We start from the raw sequence: 21,965 nt of genomic DNA on the forward strand, positions 1-21,965 counted from the left end.
TATTCTGTTACTAATTTTACTAGATTACATTTTGCGCCTGATTTTAAGGCTTTCTATTAGCCTACTATTTTTACTAGGTTTATTAGGTTTTGCTCCTGACTTTAATGCTTTGTATTACAAGTTTTACTAAGTTTATTAGGTTTTAAACTTGACTTTAATGCTTTCTATTACTAGAATTTTGCTATAGAATTTAGTGTTTTTTTTATATTTGCTAGGGTTTGCGCTATAAAGTTTAATGCTCTCTATTACTAAAGATTTACTAGGGATTTAATAGGATTTGAGTAAGGAGTTTGATATTTAATTGTTAAACTTCTGTTTGTTTTTAGTGTATTAATTTTTTTTACCTAACTTAGTACTCTAATATTAAAATATAATTAAATCTATAGATAATCCACATGTAATCCTGTTTAAGATTAGGCTATCAAGTTACAGTAGGCTAAGCTATTGATTCATTGTTATATTGCGTTCAGTAAATTTTATTGCCAAGAGACAATTTTACGAGTTGATGTTATTTATTACCCATCGTGTATCATTGGCTGTAAGTATCATAAGTATTCTTTGTCATATTTCTTCACTTTATTTTGTTATTTATTGCTGTAATAATATCAAACAGCATTTAATGTCCTGATAAAAAGTATCAAATATCAGTACTAATAAATAATTTATCTTTAAGTCCTCTTTGCTGTTTACTCTATCCGAAACTGTATGATATGATATTAATTCTAATTTAAAAATAAAGAAAAATTTTTCATTTATTTAATTTTTATATTATCTAATTGGATAATAATTCACTTGAGCAATAAAAACACTAAATAATGTAGTAAAAAGTTTCCTGAAATTTTTCGAGTGAATTATTGGAAAACTAAAAGAAAAAATATAGTACGAACCTTTTTTTCTTGTTTTCTTTATTTTATACTTTATTTCTTTTTTACATTTCCTACTTTCCAGATACACACAAAAAATTTACGGACGTTCTTAACTTCGTGTATTTTTACAATTAAAAAACAAATGGTTGGCCCATCATCGATAGGAAGCTTAAAGGAATGAATCTGAAACAAAGCACTTCATAATTCAATCATCAATATGATGTTGACTTACTTTCAGCTGCATTTTAACTCTCGAATTTTTCGAGTGTTACAACCTTTACTAATTTATTCTTCAGTTAAATAGCTTTTTGATAATACACATTCTATGAAATTTACTTCATGCTCGTGTTCTTTTGTACACTCAAACTGTTGAGAACTGTTTCAAATTTTTAAATTACTTTAATAAATTAATATCCAAGAAACTTTATTCGTTTCCCGAACAATGTCAAGTACCAACGACGATACTTAATATCATTACCATTAACCACAAATTACAAAAGTTTTTTCCAGCTTGGCTTCTTAGTTCTGCTGGTCTGCACGCTTCGATTCGTTTTGTATGCGATTCCATTCTAAATTGGCAATTATCTTTCTCCGGACCTATACACGCAGCGTAGGCCATCGCGTGTGGAATGTACGTCTGTTCGAACACCCCTCGAAATAAATGAGACATGGGTCCGTGAGCGTAAACTGGTACGTCTTCTCCACCGTGAGTGTCCCATCTACGTGGAACTGCCGACTGCTGTATGTAATTTTTATCTCCTGTTAAAATATTCGGATTTAATCAACGATCCTTGTTAAAATTATAAATGAATACAAGAGAATTGTCATAATTACGTCGTAAAATTTTGTCATTTACTTCGTGCGTAAGGAGTCAAGCGTAAAAGAGTGATTCTATGTTTCTCTTAAAGATAATTAGAATACTCGGAGATTAATTCCTTCACTAATCTCATACGTTAATTTCTAAAATAATGATGACTTTTACATTCTTAGCTGTTATATAAGAGGGAAAGTATAACAAAGATATGGTTTCGCCCCTTAATATCTCCCGAACCAATTTGAAGACTTAAAGGTAATAGTAGCAATTATTAGAAAACAAACAATTAATACCGGAAAAGTCCAGCAACGACGTTGCTATCTATTTTAATGTTAATTTATATTTACTATCAATTATTGCTAACCACTAAAATTAGCTAAAATTCTTTTATGCTTGATATCTCAATTGGCGGCATATGTTCATAAGTATTAAAAGTGATTTTTCATCCTACCCGTATTAATTCCAGATATATTTTCTCGGCCGTTTGGGTGATTCCTATTATATCCTGGTCCATTCGAATATAACAAGGTGGTATATGGCATACCGTCAATGTCGGATACTTTATCATCTACACCTGTTATTCAAATTTTTTGGAAATATTTAAATGTTAAATTTACATTTTTACGCTAGTTAACTTATGTAATTAATGGAACACATACCAAAAATTGGATTTCCTCTCTTGGGATAACCACCGAAAGTGAATACGTGCGAATGATCTGAAGTGACCACAATTAACGTGTCCTCTGGTTTTGTCATCTCGACAGCAGTCACAACAGAATATTCAAATGCTAAAGTATCAGTTAATGCCCTGCGAGCATTATTAAAGTGATGTGAATGATCGATCCTTCCACCTATTTATAAAAATATCAAATTTTATATCAATTATAATAATATAGATTATATTAATTACATTATAAAAAATTTATAAAACTGGTGCTTTTATAAATATATTTATCGGCAGAATCGATCTTGTAATGAACGATTAACAAGAGTTTCAACAGTCAATCATCATTAATTATTGATTATCTGATATGAAGAAGGGAGAATTTGGAATAAAAGTAAAACGGATTATCCAAAATTCATTCGAACTGACTTTTAACACAGCTTTTCCACGATCGATTTATTTTGTAGATAGAAAAACTTTAATATAATTCTGTGTTCTGCATGGTTTTTATATCAATAATCTTGTATTAAGTTTACCCTAGGAAAATGAAATTTGTTCAGTTGTCACTGCGTTTAAATTTAAACGAGATGAAATCTTAACCTGTTTATACAACAAAAACTGAAAACCACTCGTTATTTCCTTCTGAACAGTATTCTGTTACTGATAAATACGTGTGTGATACATGTGTACCTGACAGGTATATCGTTACGTGTATAGGCTTACTGTTACATACTGGCTTAACAGAACGTCAAAACTTTGCTTCTTAAAATTTTAAATGAAATTACTTTCTGACTGGGATTGTTTTATATTAATCCTTTATCGACTAACTAAACTTGCATAAGTCTAAATTTCGTAATAATCTATGTGCAGGTGTAAGTCTATCTCTTTCTGTGTTTGTTTGCCTACGTCTATATCTATATGTACACTATACTTTACACTATAATATCTGTAATATAGTCAAACCTCTGAACTATAGCTGCTGAGGAAACATTAAAAAATAGCCGTTGTTCCAAGGTTTTTTAGAATGCTATTTAAAGATAATCATTATCGGGAGTTGGCCATTAATTAGAGGTTCGACTGCATAGAGCAGGAGTGGGCAAGCAAGAGTTCAGTGGGAGCCGAAATGTAGGTTTTGCAAAATGCTTGGGAGCCGCAGTTCTGTACTGTCGTGGCGGATAGTATGGTAAGGCGCGCGATTTTATTATATAATATAAATATAATATAAAATAAATATTTAAATTTGTTTAATAAACATATTTTCACAAAATTATAAAAATAAAATTGTAAAAAATAATAATAAAAAACAGAAATTAACACTTTCAGCAAGAGCCGCATGTAACTCAAAAAGAGACGCATGCGGCTCTCGGAACCGCATTTGCCCATGCCTGGTATAGAGTATAATCTAAGGGTCAAAGTAGTATAAGTTTTTTTTTTCCAGTTGGATAATCTCATAACAAGTGAGCAATTATTTATTATGACATTGCCACAATACCGGGCTGCAAGTTTTTAATCATATTTTTAATTTATTTAATTTAAAATATACGCTCTCCACCTCAAATTGGTAGTGGCTTGCCCCTATATGTACAGTATAGTACATCATACATTTTCTTTAACAATAGAATCGTGCCGGTCAACAATTAACTGCTTTGCTGAATGCTGGGATAAAGGTTTGAGTTGAAATAACATGACTTCCGGTTTGCGTCAGAAGTTCGTGTATAGTTAGTTAATCGGGGCCTCCTGCACCTAAGATTTCAACATCTGGTCTCGACATTAAGGAAAGACAGTCTGACAGCCGGACAGACGGACGGACGACAGTGGGAATTTATAGGTATACAATTTTTTTCAAATTGCAGCCCAAAAATGTTTATAACCTATTTTAAAATCCTTTCATACGAATCGATTTTTTTTCAATTACATTTAATTTGAGCTACAATTAATTCACTAATTTAAATAATTGAGCTTTGCATTATTAAAATAATTATTTGAAATAGCTAATCTCTATTTTTACTAGACTACTTTAAAAAAAAACTAATTCAGAGATAGAACTGTTCAAAGTTTTATAATTTAAAAACGTATTTTGCTATTTATTCTACTTCAGTATACTGTCAACTATCAAATCCTTTAATCTTTTTTAAACAATATTTTATTCGAAAATAATAGCGTTGATTCCACTGTAGCGAAAGTAATAACGTTACAAGGAACTTGCCAATATTGATCTATCTGTAAGCAACGGTCTCATTGTTCAGCCGAGTTTTTAGTATAGGCTACTGCTCTATTCAAGGTAGCTTTTAAAACCCTCAACTGATAAAAGTTCATTCAGTGACCATTTCAACTATTGTATCTAATTTTTAAACTCTCAAGTTTCCTTTCAAGTAAAAAACAACGTCTAAAGTAGCGATGTTAAGAAAAAAAAATTCAATAACTAAATATAGCTGGCAATTGTATGGGTTAGATAAATGATTTTATTGCAGCTTTTAAGTGAAAAAGTTCTTGTAAAGCAGAACTTCTGTTTTGAGTAAGAGTATTACTTTTATAGTAAATATAAAAACAGTATTGCTTTCTAGTAATCGAGATTCTTAGTGTATTAAGTTGTTCATATCGTAGGCAGAATAAGTTCTTAGCAGTAATACCTAATCTGTAGGGCCAGAGTATCCTTCTTTGTCAGATCTGTCTTGTTAGAATATCCATAATTATCTCTAGTATTGTCTATAAGTCCTTTTGAATTAATTATATATATGTTATAATACAATAGTCATCAGTCAAAATGAACAGAACAGTACAATAGACTCACTCACTGTTTTAACAGTGAGACTATTAAAGAACATGTATATTTTTATAATTAATTCAAAAGGACTTATAAACAATACTGGAAATAGTTAAGGACTTTAACAGAAAAAGAAGAATACTGTGGCTCTACAAGTTCGGTGTTACGGACAAATATTAAAGTTTAATTAATACTTCTAAATTAATGATAACGTACTGTACAAGATATAGATTGATTTGATTAAAAATAAACGTATGTTTTATAATATTCTGTATCGTAAAAACGATTTAATACGTAACTACAATAATTTATGGCAGCTAATCTACGTTCGAAATAAATGTTATTCGCAATTTGTCTTTTTGATAAATAAACATTATTTTGTTGTCGATACTTACCTTCAACCATCAGAAAATATCCGTGAGGATTTTTTCTTAAAATTTCGATAGCTTTTCTTGTCATATTTGCCAATGATGGCTCACCATTTGGTCCTGTATCTCTATCCGAATCATAAGAAAGATGACCGTGTTCGAAAAGACCTATACAGATATATAAATATATATAAGTTACGCATTTTACGTGTTATTTTATTTATGTTCGATGTAAATTTATATTATAAATTACAACCATGATAAATATATTTTATGTACATTAATTTAATGCAGTTTTATATGTATTTAATCAAGTTCGGATTAGAAATAATTGAATAATTCTTTAATATTAATTGTTATAAAAGTGAGTAAATGCTATTTTGCAATGTCATGACGCAGCTCCATGAAAATAAATAATAATAATTACAAATCTCGCACTATAGTTTTAGAATACTAAACAGCAAAATTAATGGGTTAAAATTTGTATTTATTTCAAAGGGAAAAACCCAATAATATATATAAATTTTATAAACTAAACTAAACTTATAAAAAGTTAACGACTTTATAATTATATTAATTTCAATAAACTTTGCTAATTTTCTATACAAAATTTCCGAATATTATATACTATTATATTACCACAAGATAATTTTTCTACTTCGTAAAACAAAGAAAACATAATTACATTTTTATTTTTCTTTACTTACTTCTACACTAAAGTGATGTAAACATTTTAAATTAATATTTTATTGTAAATAAACATATTATATGCCCTGAAATTACACACAATTTTAACTTTGAGCTGGTAGCAGAGGGTTTTTTAAAATTATTTATGCAGTTAAAAACGTTTATCTTCAGTTCACTATACACAGAAACGTTCGAAGTTTATAAACATATCCTGGAAAGACAGAGCAAGAAAAATATTTACTAGTTATTCGGAAAGAAATCGTATTAATTACAGAGATTCAGAACATTAATCTGCTGCCATGAGAGTATTATTTAAATAACCTATTACTAAATTAACCTATAATTATAATAGCCTATTATTTGAATATCCTTTATTGGTTAATTTTAATTCTCACAAATTTTCTAGAACTTTAAATTTTTCTAACTTCATTCGTAAACTTTCTTTTGCTGTAACTTTTTCATTTTATCACACTGATTTTCGTATTTATAATTCTGTTCGTAAGTTAAAGGTGATTGCTTAAATTCGTTATTTTCTTTTTTTTCTTCTAGATGTTTCTATTTCTTAAATGTTTAAAATTAGCATGTACTCTACTTTTAAACATCTAAAAAATACATTTATTCTATTTATTAAAAATTTAAATAGTGCCTATTTTATATTCTATGTTTTTGAATCCATTTGTAAGTCCGAAAACAGGGAAGTGACTGAAAGAAAATTAAAAGATTTTATATGCATATGTTTATATACATCTAATCTAAGATTTTGTATGCAAAAATCAATTGTATCAAAAATTCCTGCTCTTCTAAATTAAAATAAAAAGAATTTGACAATATATATATGTAATTAAAAGTAACGACTCAACAGTTTAAAATGCTGTCGAGTGCTCTTGCTCGATTTTTCAAACGCTCTAACGGGAATTTTAGGGGACCGATAATTTTCCAGTTACATTAAAATATATAATTTAAGTAATAATAAAAGCTTAAAAGGGGTATTTTTGTTGAATTTTGATAAAAATCTACATTTAAAATACACTGACAGTAGCTGAAAATTAAAATTGTGTGTGTGCGGCATCTGTTACGAGACGTTATTTAAAAGTAGCTTTTATATGATTAATTATTATAAAAAGGCAAGGCAGGCTTAATTTTGAGAATTAAGATGAATTTTTTAAAAAATTTTATACGCTAATAACGAGTAAAATTTCCATTAAGTTCGACCCTACTCGAGATATGACGAAATCAACCCCCATATCACCTCTAACCATCAAAATTTAATAGCATCAATGCCCTTTATGTATAAGTAATCATACCAAATTTTGTTTCTTAATCTTTACTCCACCCTGAGATATTAAACAAAATAAACACCACACACACACACACACACACACACACACACACAGCAAATTCATAGAATGATATTTCCGTATATTTGGCATTTTTGGTGTTAGGGAATCTGTGTGACGGAATTACAATACTTTTCTCGTATATTTTTATATTATTAACTGTACATAACATCAGGGAAAGTAAAAATGTAAGTGTAAACTGTGTTATGTCTTATGACTTTTACTTATTTACTTTATCATTAATAAAAGTGTCAACTCAATTAAAACGGTTTAATATAAACAAGAGATTATTAAAGACTAGTGAATAAAAATGTCATTTTTTTCCTCTTTACCTAATAAATAATCAACTTTATTAGAGTCGACATTATCGAAGTCTTCTTTTCTCCAAACATACTGATAAGAGAGATCTCTGGCTTTTTTATCTCTTTGCCAATCTTCTATGAGATTTCGTCCATCGTTTCTCCTTCCCATCTCGGTCGGTCTTTTGGGATCTCGTTCCCATTTCGGGACGAAGTGACGTCTTCCTCCTCCTAAAATCACCTGAAAAATCACTTTAACTTTATTACAAATTCTTAAGTGAAAATACTATAAATTAATTTTTAAAATGCTTCAGAAAATCCCTAAATTCATTTTAAATATCTGTGTAAATAGATAATTCTCCTTGTTTGCTCGCAATTAAAGTAATGACATCGAAGACAATAATAAATATTTTACTAATGCCATAGTTTATTCACTAAATTATTTAATTAAACGTTTTCTTGATTTATCATTTAACTAAGCGATAGAAAAACATTATTAAAAGTTAAAGTTGATTAAAAATTCATTTATAAATGTAAAATATTGTGCAAATGAATGGCTAATTAAGCAAATCGCTTTAATTTTATTTGTATGTAGAGTTCAACACGTTCACTCAAAAGAGATGCAACAAAACTTCAATGGTTTCGTCTTCCCTGAGGCACTCCACTTATAAATAGTTCGATCGATCTAATATTTAAATTTATCAAAAAATAGTTAACGTATATAATACGTTCCTCAGCCTGTTCGTCAAATGAATCAATATCATTTATCATTTCGCTGTTAATCGAGTCCACAAATAGATTATTGAATTTTTTCTCTGATTATCTATCGTAACTATAATATGCTTAAATACCTGTTCAAACTGAAAATATTCCCACTAAGTTATTGTTTTTCTTTGAAGCTTTTTTTGCAGCCCAAATTGTTACATCATCTCTGTTACTACTTCTTTACTACTATCTTCAGTGACCAGCAGTGATGCGTTATATATTCATAGAGCCCCAGGCAAACTTGAATTAGGGGAATCCATATACAGTGTTGACTTCAAACATTTTTGTTCGGTGAATTTTGGGGTATTCTCTTTCGTTTCTTCCTCTGCGCTGTATTAGTCCACCCTGCTCTTGTATCACACCGGCAATCCAGAGTCCCAGATAAGACCCAAGTTTAAATTTAGATATTCTACATTAATAAGTTTATAAAAGATTGGTTTAATAACTCTGTTGACGGGGCCCCAGGCAATTGTCCTTTTTGCTTATAGCCACTGACTAGCAGCTACTACTAGCTATGAACAGCTACTTTCAGCTAGTACTTTACAAGCAACTACTACACTATAAAATACTAAAAATAAAGATTATTCTCAGTTTTAAAACAAGTAAAAACTATTTTGACTTAATCCGACTTCGTTCCTCGAAATCGGATTAAGTCAAACGAACGGTTTTTACTTGTTTTAAAACTGAGAATAATCTTTTAGTATTTTATTAAGTATACCGATCCCATTAGTTTAATTATTAAAACCTACTACACTATTTTCGTATTTCTTAACTTAATCTTCAGTATATGTAAAGAGAACCAAACATAAAAAATTCAAACATATTTTTGCAGTATTATAAACATATACTGCGTTATAAGTATAAAAACACTCCAAGAAAGCGTAATTTTTATGTTTTACTGAAGTTGTTTAACTCTTATTTTAAAAGTATTATTTATTTAAGCCATAATACAAGTTTACATGACAAATCTATTAAAGAAATATATGTTTAGGTGACTGAATCATTTTCCTTTTAATAGCCTCCCTATAATTAAGTTTCCTTTAATTTTTTCACGTATCAAAATCATTCTCGTATATTTTTATAAAGATATTACAAGAAGAATAGCTTAGATTTAACGCAGACGAAACAATAGACAATTTATCCAGTAATTTTTTTTTTAAACATATAAATATTACAATCGAAAATTCATCTGAAATGTAATGTTTTCGAAGGAAAAAGACAAAAAACTATGAAATGCATGCTGTAAAAATAATCCTCGACAAATTCTACTCTTTTACAGAAGTAAGAAATAAAGCAGAAGTTTAAAAAGAAGTAGAAAATCTGGCAAGAATTATTTTTAAAAATAATCTGTACGGTTAAGCGTATAAAATTGGAATAAGTATAGAATAACAAAGCAGACTGTATTACGACTACTAGTCCCTTTTCCCCCCTGTACTTTACTGGCATACTTTCTTCTTTTTTAAAAGAAAATACATTAATAATACATGAATCAATGCTAAATTCTAAAATTCAATGTTTTATTTAATATTTTGAAATTTAAAGATAAACTTCTAAATAGTTTTTCTGTATTGAAACCTAACAGATTTGTCTGTTATGGGTGTCTTGCAAGCAACAAAAATGAGAGTAAATATAGATATTACCTAATAATTCATTGCAAAATTTCACCACCCTCAATGTATGTAGCATGTGATTAAATATATTCTTTTCGACTGATTTGTGTATGGTTCTAAATATTTTTAGGTACTGAAGCGAATAAAAAAAATTGTAATCCTGTACGATATTATAAAGTAAACAAGAGTTTTTGTAATGTAAAGCACGATACTTCTGTGACGTGTCTCTCTATGAGTACAGCTGGTGTGGAGTTGTAATATACTCACATTTATATTTCGTCCAGGTTCATCTTCGACTAGTTGCCTGGCGAGATCCTTACAAGCACTTTTAGCATCTTCAGGCATTTTATCGTCGCTCTCCCAATATCTGCTCGCTGCGTGCCCATATGCAGCTGCAGGTGTTGCGTGTGTAATGCGTGTTGTCGTTACCACACCCGTAGCTTTACCTGTAATAGTGAAATACATGTAATTATCATTTTAGCAGTTTAATATTACACTCCTAAACACCACTGTTTGAGTTTAACAGAATGTGAAAAGTAATCGGGATGAAAAGGATTATGAATTTTTGGTATGCACGTTTTCGAATCCAGATAAATTGCAGTGCAGAATTGATATATAGGCACCTAACTATTAGTAAATTCCACACAAACTAATGGTATTTTCGAAAATATTGAGTTTCGATTAAGATTTTTTTTCTTTTCTTGGCTTTTATACGTTCGATATTAAAGAACTAGAACGAAATAATACAATAGAAATGAATTTAATTAAATATTTTTAACGACATCTCAATTCCAGTAGAAAAAATATATCTAATTCTTCTATTTCATGAATAAATTCTTTCTCTATCTGTATCTAAATTATTTGTTTATTTGGAACTTTTTGCCTCAAATTTGAATAAAATTCCATTCGAATTAACTATATTTAATGCGCGAAATTTAAGAACAATGTCATTGTAACGTGTAGAATTTTTCTAACTTAAATATGAATATATTTCTCATATTGCAGATAAATAAACTTATCATGTGTTTAGTTGATGAAATTAAAAACATATCTTTTTGCTCCAGGATAATGTAATCACTAATAATATAGAACCTAATTTACAATTCATGGATATTTAAGTTTTATTTTCCAGGTTATTACTGCATAATTCTAGCTCTTAATCATAAAAAAATCGCATCATTTAGTACATAAATAAAATGTTTTCATCTGTATAGTGTTTTAACAATTTCCTGATTGAACAACATACAAATTCTTTGAACCATTTTCAAACAATATCGTTTTTTACAGGATAATAAAAGTTATAACATTTATTATTATTATTTTTTTTGTAAAACTCTAATTATTTCTTAAAATGGCACTAAAAGAATGCTAATACGCATCGTTACCTTTTAATCAACTTCTAAAACATTCTATCTTTATTAGATATCTGCACTTAATCGACCTTTCTTTCCCTGCTGAACTGTCAGCATAAACTGTCACCGAAGATAATGGGAAATAACGTGTAAGAAGTAAGGAGAACGATGATGTCAAATAGTATGAAGATGAAAGAAATGCAAAATTGTAAAGGGTATATAGTTGATGAGGAAAATTTTTTAAATGGATGTATTTCGTGCACAGTTTTTACTATGTTTCAAAACTTCGTTTCGTCAAGAAAGTCTTTCTAAGTTAAGAGTGAAAACTTTTTATTTCCTAATGCTCCTTTACTTATCGATCAATTCCAAAACATTTTCTTTTATTACTCTGTGACGTTGATTATTAACTCTCCCAGTAGTAAGTGAATCGGTTGGATTTTTACTCTTCTAACGTCTAAAATTTTACCAATATAAAATGATTCAAGTCCCTTACGTTGACAAAAACTTCGCTTTATGTAGTCACAACTCAGAGAATATATATGTGAATAATATTTAATAAATATATGTTTAAGAAACGAAATTTGGCATGATAACTTGCATATATTGTGCATTGATGCTATTAAATTTTGATAGTTAAAGATTAAGGGAGTGGGGAGATAAAGGGTATCGTGTCATATCTTAAATGATACCAGACTTAATGAAAATTTTACTAGTTTAGAAAACTCGTCTCTGCCGTCAAAATCAAGGTTTTGCGTTTTGTAATTATTAATAATATAAAAGTTATTTAGTAATAATAGCAAGTAACAGATAGCTACATACAATTTTTCTTTGAGCTAACGTGTTTTAATGTTTCTTAAACGTAAAAAGTCCAATCGCTTAAAAACAACACTTATGTTTTAAAAGATTATCAAAATGTTTACAAATACATTTCTACTGACAGAATATTAAAGTTTATTAACTCTATTAAATGTAATGTTTAACAGATGTTCTGTCAGCACGCACTCTTCAAATTAATCTACCGTGCATTTGACAAATCTGCTTAAAGTTTCATTTTGTTGTAAATAAATCAAAGTATATTTAAATAATTTATCTGGTAGTTATTTACCTTCTTGTTGAGCCCAGTCTGTTAGAGAAGGGACACGAGAAGTGAAGCTACTAAAGCATTTATCGTAAATGGCGTTGTCATCTAAACCAATTGTTTCAAAACGACTTTTCACCCCGCAGAGTAACGCTGTGGCGCAAGCTCCCGAATCTCCTACCTGGCTATCTGTGTTGTAGGTCTGTAAATTAATAGTTAGTATATATATATATATAATATGTTTTTGATTTAAACTTTACGTTAAAGCTAATATACAGTCGAACCTCGATATAACACCAATTAATTATTAAATAAAGAATTCGGTTAATGTTACCCTTGGTGGCAAGATGGCGGCCAGAGGGATTTTCCCCTACATTCTACACGGCGACGGGGAAAATTTTCCCTACATTCGAGATTGCTACGGGAAAAATTTTTTCCCTGTGGTCACGTGACTAACGCGTTTCAGGTCGCCGTCTTGGTCTTCTATGGAGACTGCGCGTTGCGCGCTGTATCGTAATAACGCGACCTAGTAACTCCTATACTATAATAAGCTAATGTAAACCATATTTTAATAGAAATAAAAACATTTTTTTACTCACGTTGATTGTCTGTCATTTTCCTTTTTTACATTTCTTCCCGAGTTTCGAACCTTGATCTTCGTTTGGTATAGATCTTCGATCCACGCCTTCGATGTCGTCAATGTGGTTGTACCCCTTCCACTCGTCGGTTATTATCAAACTTCCCGAATTGACGTATTTGTAAACTATCTAATTTAGAGTTTGTTCGGATCTGTCGTTTACCTGACAAATAAAACACTTCCTGTCCTGTCTACATATGCCACCCACAACCCATTTCGTCGATTTCAACAACCTGCCTTTTTCGTACTTCCTTTTGCAAATGACAGTTTCGTCGATCTCGACGATCTTATTCGGGCCGCCTATTTTGAAGCTCGTCATCATGTTACTTAGTGATATCATCATTACCAGACGTATGTGATTCGACCAATCCACACTAGCTTTTCGAGATATCCCGGATGCTAAAGCCGAAATCGTAGCACCACATTCTAGACATAGGTAGTGCCATATGAATGACAAGATACATCCCCAGGACAGACGACCACATTTGCTTTTAAAAGTTCCTTCGTACACTGAATATTTAACTGCACACGAACTGCATGTAAGACGACATTCATTTCTTTCGCTTCCGTAATGTATTTTGCATGTCTTATCGCACGTAGAACACGTCGACTCTATCTGCTGTATACCTAATTTGACCGCAAATTTGAATGCATTATCAATTGCCGGGTTCAATCCCAATTCCGAATAATCTGTTTCCATCATTTTATAAAACTTCCCGGTAGTACATTTGGCCCAGAATTCCTTCGAACTCAAATCAACGTCGCCCATGACGTGCACGCAATTTCTTTTTGTTTTTACTCGTAAAAAATATAAATTACCTTTTTAGCAATTCGGAAAGAACAGATATTGTAAAAAAAAAAAAATTCGATGCCAACAACGAACATGCACCACACCACTGTCTTCTACACTCCCACCAAACAAAATTTGCATAATTCGACGATCTCGGCACCAACACATTACGTCACAACATTTCCAAAGAGCTCCCTCTCTCTCACACGTCACAAACGCGAAATCGCGCGTCTCCGTTTCGAGGTTACAGGAAACACGGTCGCCACGTCGAATTAAGGGAAAAAAATTTTCCCCGTCGCCGTGTAGAATGTAGGGAAAAATTCCCCCGGCCGCCATCTTGCCACCAAGGGTAACATTAACCAAGAATTCTTTAGAATCAATGAATTACTATATGTATGATTTTATACTTCAAACGATACCGGATCAGGTGACTTTTAAACTTATTCCTCTTGTTTTAGTTAGGCTACTATAGTTTAGTGCTACATTCTATTTAGTGCTAATTTTAAGGTACACCATCAGAGTCAGACTTAGACTTGTGGCCCTGCACTACAACATACAACAGACCCATCTTCCTTCACAAAATAATAATAATAGGCAATACAAATAGTCTTTGGCGCCTCTCTTAACTGAGGCATTACATGTAATTTGTTTAGCTTACTAGGCCTAAATCCAGCTCTGCACATGATCGGTAACGTTAAATCGAAGTTTGACTGTAGTTATTGTCCTTTTTTTTTGTAAGCTTATATCTAACATATCTTACCTTTGACAATGCTACATGTTCGAACTTGTCGAAAGCTAATTCCGTGTCTTCGCCATTCTGTCCCAGTAGCTGACCTCTTAGTATCCTAGCAGTAGTTATGGTAGTTATTCCCATTCCATCTCCAATAAACAAGATAAGATTTTTGGCAATGTTGTAATTCCTCTCCTCTCTAACATTCTTCATTAAATTACTCTTGGCTTGTTCGTACCAGTAAGATTTATCTGTTAAAAGTTAACACAAAAGAAATTTTTAATTTTTTTAAAACAATCCAACACTAGAGAAATAAAATTTAAAGATAAACTGTTTGAAATACAGCATTGAATCTTTTCTATTTTCGACATTGAGTGACACATCTTAAGTAAATTTAGAAGGAGTGCATTGTTAGTCATTGCTAGCTAACATCGTGTAACACGGCTAGTGTTTTAAAAATAAATATCCTAGAAAGATTATAAATAAGAGAAGGATCTTGATTTGTTTTTAAATGAAAAATACAAAACGGATCTGTGTTGTAAATTAACGAACCGTTGATGTATAATTTATAATCTAAACAATAGCAATCTTCCTACTTAAACTTTAATTTCTTAAAAACAAGTTTAAAAAAACGATCATTTGTAATGAATAAACTAACAGAAAATCTACTACAAAAACATGATTTTCAAAAATACGTGCTTATAAAAATTTGATAAGCATGTCTTTATACAGTTTTATAGTTTTTCAAGTAATTAAAAAAGGGAAATTAAATAATAGAATATTTTACATTAAATGTCTAAGCTTCATAGAGTAAGGCCCTAAACTGTAATCTTATTGTTGAGGTATATTCTATAAAATCATAGTGTACGGTTCTAAATTATAGCTTTATTATTATTATTTTTTTTTTTTTAGCTTAGAACCACATTTTGATTTTATAGCTTTGAGTCTCATAAAATGACATTAGAGTTTAGGGTCTAACACTAAGCTTCAGCTTAGGGCCACATCTATAAGGGACTAGCTTAAAACCTCACAGCATAAGGGCATACATTATGAGGTTACAGCTTAGGACCTTATTTTATGAGACTTCAGTTTAAACCCTCACGCTACGTTTACAGTCTACATCACACGTTATATGACTATTTCATGCTATTTCGATTCTATAGCTTACAATTCAGGGCTCGGGGTACGTCTTGTTAAGACCTCATCCTAGGATTCTAAGTTAGAATCACTTTTATGAGGTTACAAGTTAGGACCTCTCACTATGACATTACAGCTTAGACGTCGTTAAGTTACTCGTATATGTTATAAAGCCGATAATATATAGGAATAAAAGCACAAATAATTAGGGTACAATAAGTCTAAATCCAGTCCTAAAAATAACTATCTTAAATCAATATTTAAGTAAGAACAGCTCGAAGCAAAATCTTCAAATATAAAATATAATTCTCAATCGATTGTAATAAATATCTGTTTCATTAAAGCAGAATTAAAAAGTTATATATCTATACAAAGTTAGCACAAGAGCTTTAGAACGTATTCATCTCGAATCTGAAAGTAATAATTCTCTTTCCAGAATTAGGCTATTTATAAAATAATTACTCATGTATGAAATATGATTCTTTTATAAAATATTTTTATCTTTATTGAACAAAATACGATATAAAAACGAAATAAGGAAAGTTTCTTTTTATCAAAAATCACTACTTTTACATAAAAAGAGAAAGAAAAAGAAAAAAAATTACCTAACAGAACGGTTTAATTTTCTGTCTTCGACGAGGGAAGAAAACGTAAAGTTTTAATTAGAAAAGACAAAACACCCGAGATTTTCTTTTTTAAAACAAGTATTTTAAGCTAATTAAGAAATTAATTGCTTTCAAATCACATATTTAATCTTCATTTCGTCTTTAGCGGATTAATGCTAAGTAATTTGTAGTTCGTCTTAAAAAAAAGAGGTTTTAATATTGATTCCAAATACCTTTATTAGCCTATTTTAAAACGTTACAAAACAAGAGGATTTGCAGGTATGAAAAAACAAAGTATAACAAAACAGAGTGTTGTGTAGGAGCAAAAGCACAGAATAACATAAAACGGTGTTGTGTGGGAGCAAAATAAACCAAACACAAAGTATTTTGTAGCAGTAAAGAATATTTAATATTATAAAGCAGGTTATTTTGTGGAAATGAAAAAAAATACTAAGGGGAGTTTTCTGACAGTGTAAAGATTAAAATATAACAAAGCATAGTGTAAAGTGTAAAAGTGCAACAACAGACATATTTCAGACATAAATACCTTTACGGGATTAAGTTACTTTTTCTATTATGTTTATAAAATATAATACGACAGATATAAAAATATAAATTTATATATAATAAAAACACAAACAAAATATAAATGGAATCACAATACTTCCTTTTCTGTATTGATTTTAATCTCAGAAAGAGAAAGAAAAAAGAAACCTATTTTCGTGGCATTTCATACGAAATACATTCATATTTATATCAAAATATAAATTTATTTCTTATAAAATAAAATTGTTACATCCATTAAAGTAACATCCCAAATGATTTCTCTTCATAATAACTTAGAAAAGTTTTTAAAAGATCAATATGTAAATTCGTTCATTCATCCCTTTGTGAGATACACGTCAACAGAATTTATGCAAAGATTGAATAAAAATTATTCTTAGGAAAGTATGGTATTAGTAATTAGTAGGATTTGTTGGTGAATGAATAAGAGGACACACGAAATATTTACAATACTATCCATTTTAATCAACGAAGCTTTAAATGAAAAAAATGTAACTATAAACCGGATAAAGAGGATGAAGACGAGAAGCGACTAGTGCTATTTCTGTATCACTATGCACGCATTTTGAAAGATCTAACTGTACACCCATTAGCAACTGTGCATGCCTTTTTCCTATTGAGTTACACCGCTTAGTGAAAAAAATCATTGACATCCTGTTGTAATAATGCAACTTAGCACAATATAATTCTTGTAAATGGCTAATTTTCGGAAGTCTTTCTACATGCTTTTACTCGAAGGAAACATAACAGGAGACCGTCTCATACCGTTTAAGCGATGCGAATCAACGAGGATAGCTGGGATTTTCGTTATTGCACTTCAAAGAATGTCTGGATTAGAAAGAGAAAGGGACGTTTATAGAGTTTTATCTAAGATTAAAGGGTCGATGAAATAGCTTTGGTGATATCAATAAGCTGAATCGAATTATCCGCGTATTGATTGAACGAACAGCGAACCGATTCAATCATTGCAACCAACTTAATTAACGTTAACAGTTTGTTAAATTTATACGTGTTAACAGTGTTTTACTTAAAACCGTCTCAAGTAAGGACACTATTTATTTATCTGTAGTTAAAACATCATCTCGCATCTATCCAACCGTTTATTTATAATTTAAACTGTCTCTTTAATGGATACCAGATCATCGATTACACTTCCGAAACTCGAATGTTTACATCGAGCTTCGTGGATGTTCGATAATTATTTACGTCACTAATTTCAATCCCGAAAATCTTCATTCAACATCCACTCGTCTGGAAAGTCTCAGGGGGAATGAGAATCGAAGATTTACTATATGTTTTTTGATGCTATTTTTCCTTTTCCTTCCTCTTCCTTTTAGATAAATTGGGTATATTGGGATCAATAGTCGTTAATCTAATTGAAATATTACAGAATTAATGTAAGTTTGGAAGAAAAATAATTGGTTAATTTTACTTTTGAAATCGATTTGGAATTGTTTGTCATTTGTCAAAATTTTTCCAATTATATCTTTCATTATTTTAATGCTCGTGAACATATTAGTTTTCTTTTTATTTTAAGTCTTATTAAACGGAAAGAATCTTGCAATTTCGTTTCTCGGAATTTCAATTTTATTTGTTCTTTTTTACTTCCTAAAAAATAAAATTCTAGTAAAACTATCCTGCTCCAATTTTTAACGCAAAGCTAGTTAATAAACTAGAAAAATTAGCCGAGTTAATGCCATTCGAGCTGCAAAGTTTCATAATAGAAAAAAGAAAAACGATACTTTAATCAATAAAAAAGTGAGCTGTTTTAAACTTTCTGGCAAGTTATAAACTGCATTGAGTTAGCTGAATATATTCTTTTTTACATCGGTCGTAAACATGCCTGGCACGAATAAATGCAGCATCTGTTGAACTCCTACAGCATAACTGAATGAGTTAACATGTTTCTTTACGATATGAACTGCAACTTAACAATTGTAATTGATTTCCGCTTCTTATAACATTTCTAAATTAACTTTTAAGTGTGTAATTCAATGTTTATTCAAGTATCTTACCAGATTCTATAACATAATTATCAATATAAACCTATCTCACTCAGCAGTGCAGTTGTTAGTTGCTATGTATTGGACTAACAACCAGACTGTCGATTAAGATACGTTTATGATTATAATTATATATAGCAAAGTTATATTGGATTCCGCATAACTTTGTAATATTAACTTAAGTTCCATAAACATTACGCAGTTATAATGAATTAAATACGTTTAAAACTTTATGTAATTACAAATAATATATAGGTATATATATAACTTGTATATGTGAGCTTGTATATATACTTCGCACTTGATAATTTATAACATAATTATCAATCATAATATAACATATTATTTAACCATTATATATAATATAAATTATTTTATAACGTAGGAATTAACTATTATGTAGCTACCATAATAATTGACACACGTGAAACATAACTGTGGCTATAAGTTTTTATAGAAAGTTATAATTTGTTATAATTTCTTACATATATGTATATTTTCTATAATATTAATTAATACATCCATAAAGTATATGCTAATGTTGATTATTAACCATGTTATACGCATAATAAATTATAAGATTAGTGAAATAAGTTTAAATTTTAGTGTGTTGATACAGTAATATCATACTTCCCTCATTGTATAGACATTAAAAGGTTGTTTTTAATATACAAATATGTAAAATTTAATAGATTTTAGCCAAGTTTTGTATTCGTGTAAGTATGCTTAATGAATTACATATAGAACAATACTATGTACAGTTCAGTATTCGCTAGATTTAATAAGTTAAATCTGAAATTATTTACGTATGAACAATTATTTATAAACAATAAATAAGTCTGGTAATATACTTGTAAACTTGTGTTATATTAGAATAAACTTTTGCATAAATTAGATATTTGCAAAATATTTTCAAGATTATACATTAATTTATGGCATTTTTAAATGGTTACTGGTAAATTAAAAAGGAAAATGTAAATTAAAACATACCTTGACACGACACATAATATGCCAACATCCAAAAAGAAGCGACATGCCACAACAACATCATGTAACATCACTGCTGAACGATTGACTCTCGCGCCATCTTGAGGAAAGCGAAACATGTGCTATGACGTCACACGCGAATTCATAGACGTTCACGTTTCCATGAATTCGCACCTAAAATACAATGACATTTTTTTCGTTTAAAAAGTTCATCCTTGAAACTTATCAGTAGAGGAATCGTAGAGTAAATCTAATTGCAGTTATGAAACTCTATACTCTTATAAACCATGAGCCGAAAATTATTTTAATTAATGCGATTATTACCGTATTTCCGTTATCCCAGTCGATTATAACTTGAAACTTATAAAACCAAAGTTCATATATATTAAAGGTAGAGTTTATAGCCTATAAGAAATGATCAAATTAAAAGAGATTATATACATAAATTCCTATTTATCGAGTGAATATTCGTTAAAACTTATAATTTAATAACTGTAATGAGATTTGGCATCGCAATTACATTTAAATGTAACACGTGATAAAATGTATTCTGATAATTAAAATATAATTAAAAGCCCACTTTCCAAGTGTTTACTTGTCACTGACACGTTTTACGCTACGCAAATGATGTCACAATTGCGTCATTAGCAGAAGAGCCAATTAGGAAGCGCTAATTAAATTTAAAAAAAATGAAAGAAGAAAATAAAAGAATTTTTATGAAATTTTCATTTATTCTTAATTTTATTTAACGATTTTTAAATCATTCATTTCTTTCTTTAAATATGCCAATTATTTTAATACAAAATTTTATCGATTTATAATAAGGAAATAAAGTTAATATAAATAAGAAAAAAACCATTATAATGATATTTTACCGTATGTAAATTCTTCGATTTTCAATTGTAAACACCATAAAGTTGTCTAAATGACTATAAACACATAAATTTACCTTTAAAACATATTTTAAAAAAATAAGACTTAAATGGCGGCCAACACGAGAAAAAGTTCGTCTGCTTAAAAACAGCGCCATCTAACGTGTGAATTAATTAACCGAAAAAATATCATTTTTTCTAATTCATTAATTAAATTTTTTTGTTAAATTTTTCAAGAATTAAACTTTAAATTGCTTAGAAAAGAAATTATTATTAAATTATATAATTTACGTATAAATTTATAACTACTTTATAAATATTTACAAATTTAAATAATTTTAAAAAATCTTTTAATACTATTAACGCGCCATCTGTCGGTTAGAACGATAAGAAATTGTCGTCTGCTTGAGGTAAGTCGCTTGAACTTTATTTATATTATTATTATTATTATTATCAAATGTAATTTCGAAATCTGATTAGAGGCGATTGAATTATTCGATTTATGAATTTGTTAATTATATTAAACATTGCAAACGTTCTAGACCCGAAGTCATTTGTGTAACAGTAATAACATAAAGAGTCAACCCGACCGGAAATGCCATTATGACGAATATCCGCTTTCCTAACCCTGTTGAAATTCGAGAGGAAGCTATACTTAGTTCCGGATGCTATGCTACAGAAGCTAGGAACAAGAGAGAGAATTTGTCTCCTGGCATTCCACGACTTTCTCTTGTATCATTTCGAGAGTTTTCAAGCGACAGACCGTGACGTAACGATGTCACGTGTCTAGACGATTAGGCATCGAAACTTTGTCCAACGCTTGCGTATCTGGACACGGATTTGTCGAATATCTTCCATTCTCTTATTCCTGAAGCTTTATTTAATCATTTAGATCAGATATTGATGTATTTTTCGATCGGGAACGCCTCGAAAACTCTTCTATTAATGATGCGCATTTAAGTCACTAATTCTGTTACATTTCGCTTTATATAATACAGAATATTAATACTTTCCTTATCTTCTGTTGGAGTTATAT

At 29.8% G+C, this 21,965-nt stretch overlaps 1 protein-coding gene and 1 long non-coding RNA gene across 4 annotated transcripts in view; both read right to left on the reverse strand.

Annotated features, from left to right (window-relative positions):
• Positions 1-21,965, reverse strand: part of LOC136978388 (uncharacterized) — a 117,563-nt gene that overhangs the window by 66,130 nt on the left and 29,468 nt on the right. The gene's annotated exons all lie outside the window — the stretch shown is intronic.
• LOC136978383 (alkaline phosphatase-like) lies at positions 885-20,210 on the reverse strand. 3 transcript variants are annotated; one of them, XR_010881216.1, is made up of 10 exons: positions 20,061-20,210; positions 14,792-15,012; positions 12,632-12,806; positions 10,442-10,620; positions 7,833-8,040; positions 5,504-5,644; positions 2,340-2,531; positions 2,132-2,254; positions 1,099-1,625; positions 885-1,034 (listed from the first exon to the last, which is right to left on the reverse strand). XR_010881216.1 is itself a non-coding variant. In XM_067274085.1 (9 exons), exons 1-9 carry the CDS (start codon positions 20,119-20,121, stop codon positions 1,312-1,314), a joined length of 1,614 nt encoding a protein of 537 aa, XP_067130186.1. In that variant the 5' UTR covers positions 20,122-20,210; the 3' UTR covers positions 885-1,311. The 3 variants fall into 3 exon arrangements, 1 of the variants encoding a protein (XP_067130186.1); XR_010881217.1 differs by having other exon boundaries at positions 885-1,049; XM_067274085.1 differs by having other exon boundaries at positions 885-1,625.

Source organism: Centruroides vittatus, unplaced genomic scaffold, assembly GCF_030686945.1.
Source record: "Centruroides vittatus isolate TY-2023 unplaced genomic scaffold, ASM3068694v2 contig_519, whole genome shotgun sequence".
In the NCBI taxonomy this organism is placed as follows: Eukaryota; Metazoa; Arthropoda; class Arachnida; order Scorpiones; family Buthidae; genus Centruroides; species Centruroides vittatus.

Excerpts from the sequence above, each read along its gene's own strand:
- LOC136978383 (XM_067274085.1), bottom strand. The coding sequence starts at position 20,121 with ATGATGTTGTTGTGGCATGTCGCTTCTTTTTGGATGTTGGCATATTAT. Across the intron at positions 10,621-12,631 it reads AGACTGGGCTCAACAAGAAG|GTAAAGCTACGGGTGTGGTA; the intron begins GTAAATAACTAC and ends TCACTATTACAG. Across the intron at positions 5,645-7,832 it reads TAAAGTTGATTATTTATTAG|GTCTTTTCGAACACGGTCAT; the intron begins GTAAAGAGGAAA and ends ATATCTGTATAG.